A 15,456-nucleotide genomic window follows, 5' to 3' on the forward strand; every position below is an offset into this window, starting at 1 on the left:
TGTGAACTGATATAAACACACTGTAACATCTATTATTTCTTTGAGAACACATATTACTTTCTCTATAATACATTGACTATTTGGGCCTAGTAGCTGATTTACTTGATAAGAGGATACCTCTTTCCTTCTCTTCTTAGCACATAGGAGTTTATTCGACATTTATATGTCAACATTATATCACTTTTAATTGGTAGGGAGAGATTGGTCTCAGGCTTCAGTTAGGAAGACATTAGATTAAGAAAAACTGTTGTTTCCATCCTCTTAAAAAACCCTGCTCATTTGAGGCCTGAATGTATCTGTATCCCCCAAATTCACATGTTGAAATCTTAACTCCCAAATTGATAGTATCTGAAGGTGGGATTAGGTCATGAGGGCAAAACCTCATGCATGGGATTACAAAAAAGTCTGAGAGAGCTCTCTTGCCCCTTCCGCTATGAGGTTAATAGGAAGAATATGGCTGTCATTAAGGGAGTGGGCTGTTACCAGGCACCAAATCTACTGGCACCAGATCTTGAATTTCCAGCCTTAAGAACTGTGAGAAATAAATTTCTTTTGTTTATAAGCCACCCAATCTATGGTATTTTGTTACAGCTGCCCAAACAGACCAAGACAAGACCTATACCATTCAGCTGTACCACCATGTTCCTCACCTTTGTTGCTGTCATTTATCAATCTCTGGCTCACTTACCTTCATTCATCAAAAACTTTGACTCACAAAGTTTCTCTATACTGTAAGCCCTGTATTCATCCTGGATGGCTTTAATTTCTATGTGATGACTCATCCATTACCACTGAATCTCAATTCCTTGACCACGTTATCTCTTATCCCCTTCTCTTCATTTCAGACAGCCAGTCTCACCAACAACCTTGTCGTACTCATTAACTGCTCAAGAATCACTACTGTAGGCATGTCATTCTCTGATTACAATGTCCTCTCCTTGTTTGCTTTTTAAATATTCCCAATATGATCATTCTTCATAAGAACCTCTCCCTTCTTCATTTTTTCTTAACCAGTTTAGATTACATGGTCCAAGAAATCCTTCACACGTTTGTCTTTTCCATCACATCTTTCTTACAGAAATCCAATTGACAAACTTAACTATCTGCTTTCTCAGTGCTTTCAGCCAGAAGCTAAGCACTGCTGGAGAAAGCCACACGGAAGGGGCACTATAAATTCAACCTCAAATGGGCTGTCAACATGACTTGACAGTTGTACCACATTTCTCTGATTAACTGTGTTTCCCATTCATTACAATTTCTATTTCATTCTCTTCTTTACACTTCTGAAATTCCCACTATTTCTCTCATTCTAAGCAATGATCTTGCCTCGTATTTTGCAAAGAAAATAAAAGGTATCAGACAAGAACCCCTTCAACTTCTTTACATCAAATATCCAGATATCCTATATTTTAACTTTATCTTGTTATTCTTTTATATTGTCTCTGCCCTTACATATCACAATGTGTAGTAGGAGAAACAACTGAGAAATCAATGTTAGTGTAAGTGCTACAGCTACAGATGTAAACATCTCCAAAATGGACTCAAAACCAACTTCTATTTCAGTCAGTTACAGTCTATTTCCCAAGATGATCTCAGAAATTCTATACTTATTCCCATAAAAAATTCCTATGTCGTATTTTCACCCTAGTATCAATCTCAGACACCTGTGTATCATTATACATTTTATCATAAATATCTGAATGTATCTGTCTTCCAGCTTAAGGATAGGAACTAAGTCTTACTTTTATTCTTATATTTGTATTTATGGACTAGCACAATGCCTGCAACAAGGTAGGCACTTACTAAGTACTGACTGAGAATAACTAAAGAATTGAATGAACGACAAACAAATGACTATTCTGTCCCTGTGTCGTTCTATAAGTTGAACTACAACTTATTTAGTAACTTCAAGACTATAGCCTAAAGAGGGATTCATATTCTTCCCCAGGTTTTTCATGGCTTCTATACATTTAGGGAGCTGAGCTAGGACAGGATCCTAGCTCAGCTAGGATTGGAGGAGCTAAATTATCAGCAGAACTGGCTCTTACAAAACACTTTCTCTCAATTTTGTGACTCACATACCACAACAGTCTGCTGATGCTATGTGGTCTTCTACTTGAATAAGTGGTACAGAAACTGAATACTCATTTTATTAAGTAGGACCTGAAAATAATGAGATCTCAAGACAATATCTTTAATCTTCCGAGTCAAAGTCCAGATGGAGAATACAGATTTGCCAAGGACTTATAGGTTTAGAATCAACAGCTGTTTTACTAGAAAACAAAAATTTCAGAAGTCATTGAATAGTTAACATTATATGAAAGTAGGTAACAGGGAATACAACCTTAAACCATTGGCCATAAAGCCTGGGACTTTACACCTGTAACAGCAAGTCAGCTAAAGATATGGCATTTACATTGGATTTTGTAAGGCAGCCCTAATGTCAAATGTGCTACTGCATTATCCTTCACTGTGAATTGTCAATTAGTTCATTTCTCTCTTTAGAGGAGACCCGCCCCTCCTTTTTTTTTATGGCCGCGCCATGCAACATGTGGATTCTTAGTTTCCCAACCAAGGATCAAACCTGTGGCCCCTGCAGTGAAAGCGTAGGGTCTTAACCACTGGACTGCCAGGGAAGTCCCAAGTAGTCCCAAATTTGATTCAGAAAATTATCCACACAGATACAGAACATCACTGAATCTAATTTATATTATAACCAAAAAGTGAAAAACCAAATTGTTACTACAGGAAATACTCTACACTATACTTCCTACAAAATTCTCATGATTGTGCTTTTACTTATCTAAAGCTTCCACTAGACTATGAAGGCAACTCTACTTCCTACAGCCTCCCAGAAATAAAAATAAATAAATAAATGAATAGATGAAAATATAAAAATTTAAGCCTCCATCTCTATTTAAGCAAGTTAAGTGATACCACCATACCTATTTAAGCAATTTAAACTATACCTCCATATCAGGGGAAATAATTTATTATTTGCATTATGGTAATAAGCCTCAGTATTAGCAACAAAGAGGTCTATTTGTTAATACTGATGAGTCTTTTTGAAGATGTAAGGGGCTGAAAGGGTTACAAAACCTATAAAAAGAGTAAAAAAGCATCAACATTTTCCAGCAATTTTTAAGTTGCTAAAAATACTAGCTGAATTTATAAGCACAAATGTTTTTACCTTTAAACACAAATAATCAAATACATTTATTCTCTAAGCCAAGTTTATGACGTTTTCCCTGTACTTCCCTTCATTTGCTCTGCAACTAACTTTTATAAGCTTTTATAAGTTTTGAGGAATAGCCCATGAGTTATAGTGTTTTAAATTTAGGTGAACAATCCCTGATTTTCTCTGTCCATACTATTTGGTTTATACACATCAATCATGTAGCCCTAATCTTTCTAGAATGAAGAGTTCTGGTTTTTTTGTTTTGTTTTGTTTTTGTTTTTCTAGTTTATCCTCGTATAATAGACCTTCAATTCTCTTAGCTGCCCCAATCTTAACTTTCTCCAGTTTTTATACATAAAACATCATATCTACACATAATATGTTAAGGATTTTACACTAAGAGTAGAATGTTTTATGTTTTGTTTTTAATACACTGCCCTGAAGACTAACATTTAAATGGTCCCTTTACCTACAGCAGAACATGAGAATATCTTCAATGATGAATACGGTGATTCAAAAATTTGTTGCTTAGGCCAAAATTCAGAGGCTATCATTCTTTAAGTACAGATCAAAAATTTCCCTTAAATACATTACCTTGTATTTGTCCACACTAAGGCTCATTTGCCACTTCTCTACCCACATAATTTTGTGAGAGCATTCTATAATTTATTCCCAAGTTTTGCTACTTTTTAAATGTACCTTCTTTCTTTTAATAAGTATATGGGAATCACTAAATTACAAAGCTGGAAAAGACCACAGTCTCTTTATCAAATTCATCCTTCTCAATTTCATAGTATACCTTGGAGGTATTAAAACACTTGTCTAAAGCGAACTAATGGAAAGAATTAGAAAACAGAATTTAGATTTTTCTCGTTCTAAGTTCATATTCTTACTACTACATCACACTTTAACTTTTTAATATCTATTTTAAAGAACTCTAAGGGATGATTATTGATATTTACTTAGTACAGTACATGTTGGTACTTTATTTTACATGTTTTTTCCACTATTCGACATGACTCTACAAAGCTCAACAGCTTACAGGATGCATACTTTAATTATAAAAGTAATATTTTATCTGACTTTAAATTATTTTTATTTCTTTAAAGGTTACACTGTTCTCATCCATGCTTTGGCTTTTTTACTTTTTTCAAAACAAAAAAGCTAAACTTTTAGTGGCTACAGTTCTTAACTTACAGAAGCTATGTCAGATGTCACATAAAGTTCTATAGCTTCTAAATAGCTGGCCTTAAAAGAGGAGCAAAATGAGGATGAAATGTGGAAAAGATCCTTTGACCATCCAAGGTCATATTTTCCCCCACAGCTAGGAGAATTATAGACAATCCGTATTTAAAACAACAAATCAGATATCATTTTTCAGAAATGCCATAGGCATCCTGAGTTGAATATGCACCCGCCCTCCAAGTCTGTTTCTCCCCTTATATTCATTTCCTGACTCCATTACTGGCATTACAGCCCACCCACCAAGACACAGAAGCTAAAAACTTGGGAGCTATTCCCAATTCCTCCTTTTCCTCATTCCCAACATGCAATCAGTGAAGTACAGTTTGCTCATTTTTAGCTTCCAAATTTACCACATTTCAGATCCTTCCTGTATCTCTACCTCCACGACCTTGATTCAGACCCTCCCATAAGTTCCATATTTTCCTATTTAACATAGTTTTTTTCATTAAAAACCTAAGATTTATTCCCTTGAGGAAATTTGGACACGTATGGGTACTAACATTTATTATCACATAGATATAAAGACAATTTTATAAATTGCACTAATCATTTATTTTATTAATTTAATGGAATATCAAAATGACATAGTCAACTCCTAACTATTCAAAAGAATCTTAACAGCTATGCTGGTTTACCTAGGATCTTTTCATGTGCTGCTTCTGCCACTCAGCCACAGCTTACTTTTCTAAGCTGGCTTTCATGCCTGTAAGTATCCTGCTGCTGGCAGTGAAAAGCCGCAATCTGTCTATATCCTAAGTGGAGGACACTGACCAGGAGAATGGGAAAAATTGTTCCTGAACAGGAGGTAATTTTACACAGTACATAATCTGCACAAAATGAATTGCAGAATCATAGAACTGGTTGAGATAATACACATGTATCATCGAAACAGTGTGGCTATTTGTTTTGACTTTTTCTTCTTTATTTTTTAACCTAAGGAAGACTATTCCAAAATTCTTCTACCAATATGTTAAAATGGAATAAATATCTGTTACCGATTTTCCTCTAAAAAAAGTCTGATAACTGAAAAGTTTAACGATATAAAATATGAGATCACTAAACTCATTCCTAATCAACATTTAAATCTATAAAAATTTGAGAAAAATATATTCACTGAGATTCAGTATTAAAAATAAAAAAATTCTAGTAGAGTCCAATAAGGAAATTAACTTTGTGCCTAACTTTACAGATTATACACAAATTACTAAACTCTAATTATCTGTTCACTAGGTTTATAAATGCTTATTCAGAGGAAATACTGAAGAAATAATTTCTAGTAGGAGAAAAGATAAATACAGAATTGTGTTCATCTGTACAAACTTGTGAGGATACACAAATTACCAAGATGATGAAAAGATGGGTTGGCATTTTTATTACATGTAAAGACAGTTATGCTCTAAACGTGTGCTGTCCAATATACCAAACACTAACTGCCACATATAAATTAAAAATTCAGTTTCTCAGTTGCCCTGGTTACATTTCAAATGCTCAATAGCTGCATGCAGCTAGTGGCTACCACATGAGACAATACAGATAGGAACATTTCCATCACAGCAGAAAGTCTGATTGGATAGTGCTACTGTAAACCATAGTAAGATGCAAATTTCCAAATACTTTTAAAATGGCAATACAAGTTCAAAAAGTAATTTTTCAATTGGCTATTTCACAGAAAGGGAAACTATACATTTACAAATAAGAAAAAGTAATTAAATACAAATATTAATGAAGGCTTTAAGTATATAAAATTAATTTTCTATGGCTTAATTTGAAATTATACCACATTGAATCTGAAAAGACTTTCAAGGTAATTTAATCCTTCCTCCTCATTTTAAAGAAATTGAATCTAGAAGATAGAACAAGAAAAAAATAACTCATTTAAGAGATCTACTTTATCCAAATAAAGACACTATTGAAAACAACCAAAATTTTCTATAATAAGAAACTGATTAAGGTGAAGTCCAAGCTATTCTGTGTGTCTCAGAATCTGATTTTCCATTGGATAACAGAGGCTGGTTGCACAGTGGTTAGGATTTCAGGTTCTGGGGTTAACTTGCCTAGGTTCAAATGTTACTCCTTGACTTACTAGCTGTGTAACCTTACACAAGTCATTTACGTTCTCTGAGCCTCCTTTTTCTCATATATAAAATGGAGAAATAACTAAACTACAAAGTCACACGGTTGAAAAGATTAAGTGAAATTATGCATGCAAAGTACCCAGAGAAGCTGGCACATAGTAAGCCCTTAAAAAATGCTAGTTTTTTATGAAACTTGCATTTTGGTTGAAACTAGTCTACTGGTGACTTTAATTTCCATTCACTTTTAAGAGTTTTTAAGACAGAGAGACACTGTGGAAAACAAAAAATTATTATATGAACACTGGCTTACATGGTGGCTCTACCACTTGCAGTCATGGGAGAATCTGCATCCAAATCTCTACCAACACTTCACCCACAGGCCTCAACAACTCGGTGCTAAGAATGTAACACAAAGCCCCCAGGCAACATTTTTGGGGGGGAGAGGAAATCTAATGTTGGTTTTGGGTTTTTTTTTTTTCCAATGAAATAAACAAGCAAAAAACCCCTCCTAGATTAAAATAGGTAGTATGTATTTTTATGTTGGGGACTGTGAGTAAAGTAAAAAGTGGGAGACAGAATAAGTAAAACAATTTTGAATGACAAGTTTAAAATTTCTCAGAGCATTATATGCTCACTTATTTTTCTAAAATTTATACTTCTGCATATTAGCTGAAGTTTAAATAATTACATTCAAATTTTGAGACATTTTTTACTAGAGTAATTTTTTAAAAATACACAGAACAGTTAGTATGTAAAAGGAAGACTTACTCTTTCATTAAGTTTTAAGACATAGCAATACAATTTCCTAGTTCACTACAATAGAATAATAGGTACCCAACTTAATGTTATCTCCAGAAGCTGGAGAAGAAAACGGAATCTCCCCAGCTTTCAAGTCCTATCCCAGAAAATGTTTTATTCTAAGCAAAGGGAGATAGACTTCAATAGAGTACAACATAAGCATCTGATGGTCAAAGCTAAGCAAGACCCTTCTCAAATATTTTTATGCCAGCTTCATTTTTCTGTAATATTTCTAGAACTAAGCTCCAGAGTCACCTGTATGAGGCATGGGCCAAACCTCAAATGCTAACTGACCTGATATTTTTAAATCACCATTTCAAATCAAACATTTTCCTATTGGTAGTCTTCAGAGTTTTAACTTCACTTTCCATAATGTTAGCACTTGTCATATTTTGCTTTTCAGTTAACTTTTATATGTACTTTCTCTCTTACACTAGATAGTAAAATTTCTTGAGCTTTTACTTGCAGAATCTCCATATGAAACTAATACAATTTGTAGACATTTTGAAAATATTTGTATTAGTTGATTATTTAGTGATGCAGAATGGAGTCAGGGCACCAAATTCTATTCCTTACTCTGATATCACTAATAGTATGATCTCAACTCCAGCTTCTTCAGAGGTCAGGTTCTCTGACTTTGAAATGTAATGATTACACAGGTTGATCTTCAGAATCACTTATATTTCTAAAAGTTTATTCCTTTATGTATCATCTGAAGTTTAAATAACTAGCCAAATTTTAGAAGGCACATATTTTCATAAGTAATTTTTTAAAACTATACAGAACAGCTGGGTATATAATGATAAAAGCTGTTCTTTCATTAAGCTTTAAGATACATCAATAAAATTTCTTTGTTCACCACAGTAGAACAGCAGCAACATGCACCTGATAACATCACTCCAAATGAAATTAAAAACTGATCAATATGTGACATTTGCAATGACCGTCCCAATGAGACATAACTCGCTATTTTTTTTATCACTTCATAACATTTATTCAAACTACTGTAATGACCTTTAGTTTCCATAAATAAGCTTATATAAAAAGCTGGCTAACATACTTAAGAACTAGGCTGTCACTAACAGTTAAAGCTTAGGAAAGAATTTATTCATAAGAATAATTTCAATATATTTTGATAAACATTTAAAGTTTCCACTCTGTTTCCCATAAACATCCCAGGATTATCCCATAGCTACAAGCTTCAAATTAATAATGACTAGGGGAAAATTAGTTTGGTAACTTAATAACAAATATATAGATCACAGAAGAGTCTACTATCACTGTTAAAAATATAAACACTGTATAGGCCAGTACTTGTTAATAAAAATCACTGATATGATTCAATTATCAAGCACACTCTCTGTGATACAATTAGCATGTTTTATCTGTAATAGAACTTTAAAAAGGAAAACGATAAAAGGCATAAAATAATTCTTCACTTTCTGCATTTTTAATACTTTCTGTACAGTTAGTTACTTTGTGCAATTAAAAAAAAAAAAAGACCACTTAAGTTCTACCACTATATTGGCTTTTTAAAATCTCCATATCACATATTAAAGACAATAAACTTTTCTGGAGCTCCTGAAAATTAACACCAAAACTTTATTGGTGAAACACCAACCACATAATCTGATCTAACTATTCACATTAAACAAAATGAATGACTAAACCTTTCCAAATCGATTCTGCTTTACTGATACCGAAAACAGCTATTTCCTTCATGCTAAATTATGAAATTAACCTAAAACATGTTACAAACACAGAAACATTAAAAGATACTATTTACACAAACTGGAATAAATTCATCAGGCATTCCCTCAAGCGCTGAGATGTCATTTACTCCCAGCGACACAACAAATACTATTTGTTATCTGGTCATTCTGAATTATCAAGTCTGAGTTGAACCTAGCAAAAGCAAAAATGAATGACTGACTGACTGACAGATAAATAAATAAAACCATACAGCCATACAGAAATTCATGATTTTTTACTGTTTGGTGTAAAGCGTAGTGTCTGCACTTTCAGCTCTCGGAAATCCACCGTCTGCTGGAAGCACTTCAACTCAGAGTGACCTTTAATTTTTACAGACATTGTAGCAAATTCTTGAAGGTCTCAAGAAAAGGCAAACCTGCCTTGCTTTTTGTCTCTAATGGAAAAAGTTGCTTTTACTCTTACTGTATTTTCTATTCCTAATCTGAAGAGATGGAGGATCTCCAAAACAGAGTTGCCCATTTAGGATTCATCTCACCTGCGGAGGGCCAGACCAGCAGCCCCCTCAGCTGAAGATAAGGTTAGGCTGGACCAAGTGATGGAGGGAAAAGAGCCAACTCTGCTCACAACACTACCTGTGGCTCCCAAAGAGGGGGCCCGGGGGATGGGGGGTGGGGGAGGGAGGGGAAGTGAGGGTTGGTATGTCCAAGAGACTTCTTTATCCAGACCATATTTGGGGAAGTATCTAAGCATCGAGTCCCCCGCGCTCTAGTGAAAGATGGAATTGCGGGGACCACTCTCCTCTCTCGCCCTCTCCATCCGGCCCTCGGCGCTCAGCCCTCGCGCTGCAGCTGGGGGGAGGGGGTGGAGGAGGAAGGCAGCCGGTCCCCAGGGTCGCCTCGAGCGGCTCCCGGCGGCCGCTGCGAGGCCTGGACCGTGCCAGCGGCCTCCGGGCTCCGACCCGGAGGGACGCTCCCCGCCCGGCGGGCCCCCAGACCCGGCCCTTGACTCACCGCTCTCCACCTCGCTGCCTTTCTTGGCGGTCGCCGCGTTCCCCATGACTGAGACGACGACGAAAGGAAGGGGTCAGGGAAGGGAAGCGGGGCCACGGCCGTCCCTGCCGCTCCACAGACTGAGGCAACTCGCGCTTCTGCACCAGCCAGAGCGGTCAGTGCTCCCGGCGCTGGCGCCCGGAGTGCGGGCGGGAAGACTGGGCCGGTTCTGAGGCCAGGGCTTCAGCGAACTCCTCAGCCCCGGCGACGGCAGCGGCAGCAGCCGCGGTGGCAGCGGCGGGCAGACACTCCCCCTTCCCCCGCCCCGCCCCCCCTGCGCGCCCCTGGGCAGCCGCGCGCCCGGGCCCCGGACCCTGTCCTCTTCGCCGGCGGGCGCGCGCGCCGGAAGTGACGTGCCGGCCCGGGACAGGGGCGGTGGGCTGAGGGGGGCTGAGCCGGGGGCGGCGGGCCCGGGTCACTCGACCCGGCTGGCACCTCAGTGCCTACCGAGCCGGGACGTGGTGGCCCCGGCTTGCTCTCGGATGCCCATCCTCTAGATAGTGGGGGCGGCGTGGGGACTGTTAGGTTTGAGGAGCCCGTCGTCTCTCAGCCCGGCGTCCCACATGTCCCGGAGCGGGCCGCGGGAGGCGGTGCAGGGGTTCGGGTTGCATTCTTTGTGCCCCGAATCGCCGCGGCTCCTCACTCAGAGGCTGCTTTGGCCCCGCAGCGCTGTAGAGAAGCGCACTGTCGGGGAGGAGATCGCACGCGAGGATAGCTCCCTGGTTCTCGCCTCTGGGCTTTGTGGACTGGTCAGTCAGGCGCAGGAACAACCTCCTCCCTAATCGCGATCGTGGTTCCGAGCCTGTCTTTGCGTCGCAGATTCAGGTATTCACCGAGCCCAACATGTTGTCCTCCCGGTTCGTAGACACCAGTCACAGGCCCTTTCATGTTTCCAGTGCAGTTCTCATGCGAATGTGGTTTTGCGGGATCGCTCTCAGGTTTTGTCAGATACGCCAGGCGGGGAGAAAGGAAAGCATTACTGTTTCTGCAGAATGTCTATTGATGTGAGTCATTGTATTTAGCAGCTCTCTGTGTAGATGTCAAAATAAATGCATTCCCAATTGGTAGTTGCGTTTTTCTTAATATACATCTTGAATTTGTGAATAGTTTTACTTACCAGGTAATTTTTGTGGCACTCTAGTATTTTTTGTTGCATGTTTCTTTGAATTTTGTGCTGTGAGCATTCATTCTAAATTTACTGTAGGAAGACTAACTTTCCGAGGGGCAGAGACTACTGCATTTATTTTGTGTCCCCAAGACACCAGGCATAGTACGTATTTAATGGATACTTGTTGACTTGAAAGTAAACAGAGGAAATCGCTCAGAATTTTTTTTAATAGCTTTCATTACTGACAAAAACGGAGTGCTAACTGTAGAAGTTTCTCAGTAAGTTCTTCCTGCTATTTATTACTAATTCTGTTAAATTAATTACAGGTTTATGTCATGTATACTGTATTCCAAGTACTACCATGCAGATAGCAATTGATTTGATCCTCAAGAACCCTATGAGATGGAGTTTTACTCTCATTATTTTACTTTTGAACAAACTGAGGCACAGAGAAGTTAAGCAATTTACCCTAGATTACACAGCTATTATCTCTAGGTAGTTGGGCTCCAAAGTCTGACTTTTTGTCCATAACGTTATGTAGATATTATGGTAAATTGCTTTCTCTCCGTTTAAAATCCCCTTGTCTTGAAAAGATGCATGCATAATGAGTTTATTTCTTGCAGAAATTCATTCTATTGTTTTCAGAGTTTGCCTAGATCCAAGTAATATACAAATCGTAGAGAAGGAAGGATTTGAACTAAATGTGAGGTTTTTTTTGTCGACATGCAACAATACTGCAACAATGTCACATCCTCCCAATCACATTTAGTTTTGTGTTGTGGATGTGATATTTTCCCTGCTTACATAGAAAGTTCAATAAATAGCATTAAATCATACACTAAATTAAAAACAACTTTTTGACATACTTTATTATGGAGGGAATCTTTCTAGAATCCTGGAAGACTCATACTGCCTTCATTGGGGTAATTTTTAAAATGTATTCATTGTTAGAGACGAGCTTTAACAATAAAAGAGTGGTTATATACATAATTTGTCCCTATCCTTGACATAATTTTGAATTCTAGGTCTCTAACAAGAGGGCAGCCATCCGTTTAGTAAATCATTAATTTGCAGAAGAGACAGTTGACAGGGATTACAGAGTTAGGATACATTATAACTACATCCTGGAACGTGAATAAGTAAAAAATTCAGCTTTCAAATTTCTCCCTTTCTTTCTCAATTTAACTTTATAAGTCATTGGTTAAGAAATTAAATTAATTGTTAATAAAGAAAAAAATGATCAGCAATTGGAAATATCTTTTCTTTTTTCTGTATACTATTATTTCTGTTTTTTATATTAACTTACACTGCTCTCTGATTCAAGGAAGATTATACCTCAAGAGTATAGTTTCACGAATCATTTTCAGTTAGTAAACATTCACAATCATCTAGTTGTAATTATATATAAGTTGCTTTTTCGTTATTAGAGAAGAGTTCACTTTAGGAATCTATTGTTTATATAGCATCCAAAAGACTATGTTTCAAGAATTGTTTTTTTACATCTAGAAGAAGCAGAAATTTCATTAACTGTACAGTTCTTCTTGAATGATTGGAGCTAGAAGCGGAAGACTGCTATCCTTTGCCACTAATGCCTTTTCTATAACCTAGACAAGTACAAAGGTAGAACTATATCTTGTTTCCCTAGGAAAGCAGATGCAGAAAGAAGGAAGTGATATGGAGAAAAGACTTTGAGTTCCCTTCCATATAATATTTTATCTAAGGACATACAGCACTATGTAGCAGGGGAAATTGGACCAGTGGTAGTTGCTTTGGAAATAATTATCCTTACATTTTTTTAATACTTTATGAAAACACGTTCACATGCCATTTTTTTATCTGATCCTACAACAAACCTACATGAGCAAGACAGATTATATATATTAGTCACATTTTACAAATGAGAAAAAAGTTCAAAGAAGTGAAGTAACTAGGCCAAGGTCACTCAAATGGTAAGTGGCAGAGCAGTAGGTTATATACCATTAATGTGTGAGACAAGTGTAATCTCAATCTCATTGTTTTATTATCCGCATTTTTGCAGATGAGAAATCTAAGGCTTAGGAATAAAGAGTCTTGGCCCTCTATTCTTCCTAGAGTCACCTTTTCAGAAAGGAGTGAGAAAGTGGGGGGAAATTACTAAATTGTTTATTTATTGTGTAGTTTTAACTTATTGACTAGATTTCCAAATCCTTTTAAAGCAAAGCACCCTCAAAAGCAATGTATGTCAGAATACTTGTCTTTCCTTTATAATCACCAGGACAGATAAGCTGAAATTGATAATTGTTAGAAAATATGACCAGGTCATTTTGTTTTTATATTGTGTTTCACATCAAGTAAGTACAAGTGAGAATTTATTTAACCATCATAAAATTATGATTATTTTGAATGATAACTAGTAATCCACATAGCCTAATATTTCATTATTGTACAGTATTATATGTCCTGAACCTAATGATACCACATTAAATATCAGGCAAAGGGCAGAATAATACTTCCAAAATGAGGAAGTAATTTTATAGTTAATAAATTACAAATATGATAATTGTTCAAATCATTCTAGGCAGTGCAAAGTTTCCTAGTTAAGCATAATCCTAATTCCTTTGTTCAGAAACATGTTTACTATCTGAAGTTTGATATTCACCTTTTTGGATATTCCCTTACAGATGAGGTAACTAAAATAGTTGACCATGGTTAAGTAACTTGCTCAAAGTCAACAAAAATGAACCCGTACCAGAGTGGAATTGTAGCTTATCTCTTGGATGGGGACTAGAATACAAATTGAAAACGTTAAGGAAAAAAGGAAAACGTGGAGGTGAGAATGAAACCAACAACTTTTTTTCCTTTCTTCATATGTAATATACTCAGAAATTCTGATTTTACCAGTGTGTTTTGTCAAAACTGTGACTAAATTTCTGCTATTTCAGTTTGGCACTATGCATTTTTTGAGAGTAACTAGATCAAAAATAACACTCAAATTTACAAAACTTTTTCTTTTATATGAAATCACCAAATAGATGGCGCACGAACTTTCGTGAAATCTCAGCTTTTACAGTTGAAGCCCATCTGTGACCAAGGTGAATCTGACCCTATAAATTAAAATTATATTCATATTATTGATAGTGATAAGCCAGAGTGGTGTGTAGTAAAGTAGAAAAGGTTTGAGCTTTGTAGTCAGAAAAATCTGAGTACATGTTCTGGTATGGCCACTATCTGAGACCTTCATATAAATTGCTTTATTCCCCTTTTCCTTAGTTTCCTAAAGTGTTAAGTTATGTGGATTAAATTAAATCAACTATGAAAAGCACTTAGGATAACTTGTTGTATAATAGGCACAGTAACCCAATAACATTCTATGTTTTCCTGCATTTATGTTTCAATAACAATCGTTCAACAAGCATGATTACAACAAATTGAATGAGCTCTTATTATATGCAAAGCATGATGGGAGTACAAAGGTGAATAAAATCTTGTTCCCTGCTCTCAAGAAGTTTTTGTTGAAAGCAAGAAAGATGTGGAAGTAAGCAAATATGTAAAGCAAGACATTAACTTTGTACTATAGTATAAATAAATCACTGAGGAAACAAAGAAAAGTGCTGTTAAATGATCAGCCACATAGAGAACTTAACATTGGATTTTGTTCTTAAACAGGTGCGGAAAATCACTGAAAACTAAGAACAGCAAACTCAGAGCAGAAGCTTGTATGACTATCCTTAGATCACATCAAATCAGATGCTGCGGAAGGATGTTGTAAGAGTTGCAAACTTCCCACTATAAAGCTAATTTGTCATCATTATATCTACTGTATCCAGAGTGATGTCTGAAAAAACAAAAAAGTAGGTGCTTATTCATAGGTGAATAAATGATAGTTTCAGGCTACGATCATGCTCGTTTGGGGAAACCCTGCATGCCTTTTAAGAAATGTGGACTTTGTTCACTATGCAATAAACATTAAAGATATTTAAAGAAAGGAATAATATAATCCACATCTTATTAGTAAGCTAACTTAGTATGATGATGGATAGAGTGGATGATCAATAGATCATCAGCAAGCAGACTTGTAAGGTAACAGTTGTAATAGAAGAAGGATGTGAACACATTGAGTGGTGTAGCAGCAGTGGAAGAGAAAAGAAAGGGTGCATGGGAAATATTTGCATGTAAGAGTAACAGGATTTAGAAACTATTAGGGCTCTTTGGCATAATACACGTGATAGAAACCCAATTCAAACCAGTTTAAGAAAAAAAGTTATTGGGTAAAAGAACTGGAAAGTCTAGACATGGCTTTAGGCTTAGGTT

The 15,456-nt window shown here is 36.7% G+C and overlaps 1 protein-coding gene and 1 long non-coding RNA gene across 2 annotated transcripts in view; one reads left to right on the forward strand and one right to left on the reverse strand.

The window, feature by feature from the left end:
* PRKACB (protein kinase cAMP-activated catalytic subunit beta) overlaps nucleotides 1–10,296 on the reverse strand; it is a 128,160-nt gene extending 117,864 nt beyond the window's left edge. The window contains exon 1 of the mRNA XM_057714922.1: nucleotides 10,020–10,296. Within this exon, the coding sequence (XP_057570905.1) occupies nucleotides 10,020–10,065 (46 nt within the window). The 5' untranslated portion in view covers nucleotides 10,066–10,296. The remainder of the gene's footprint in view (nucleotides 1–10,019) is intronic.
* Nucleotides 10,297–10,541: 245 nt separating this feature from the next.
* Nucleotides 10,542–14,984, forward strand: LOC130840481 (uncharacterized). The gene is made up of 3 exons (XR_009050018.1): nucleotides 10,542–10,883; nucleotides 13,827–13,975; nucleotides 14,812–14,984. It is a non-coding gene; the product is annotated as an uncharacterized LOC130840481 (long non-coding RNA).
* The last annotated feature ends 472 nt before the right edge of the window (nucleotides 14,985–15,456 follow it).

The sequence above is a fragment of the Hippopotamus amphibius genome, chromosome 1, assembly GCF_030028045.1.
Source record: "Hippopotamus amphibius kiboko isolate mHipAmp2 chromosome 1, mHipAmp2.hap2, whole genome shotgun sequence".
Lineage (NCBI taxonomy): Eukaryota > Metazoa > Chordata > Mammalia > Artiodactyla > Hippopotamidae > Hippopotamus > Hippopotamus amphibius.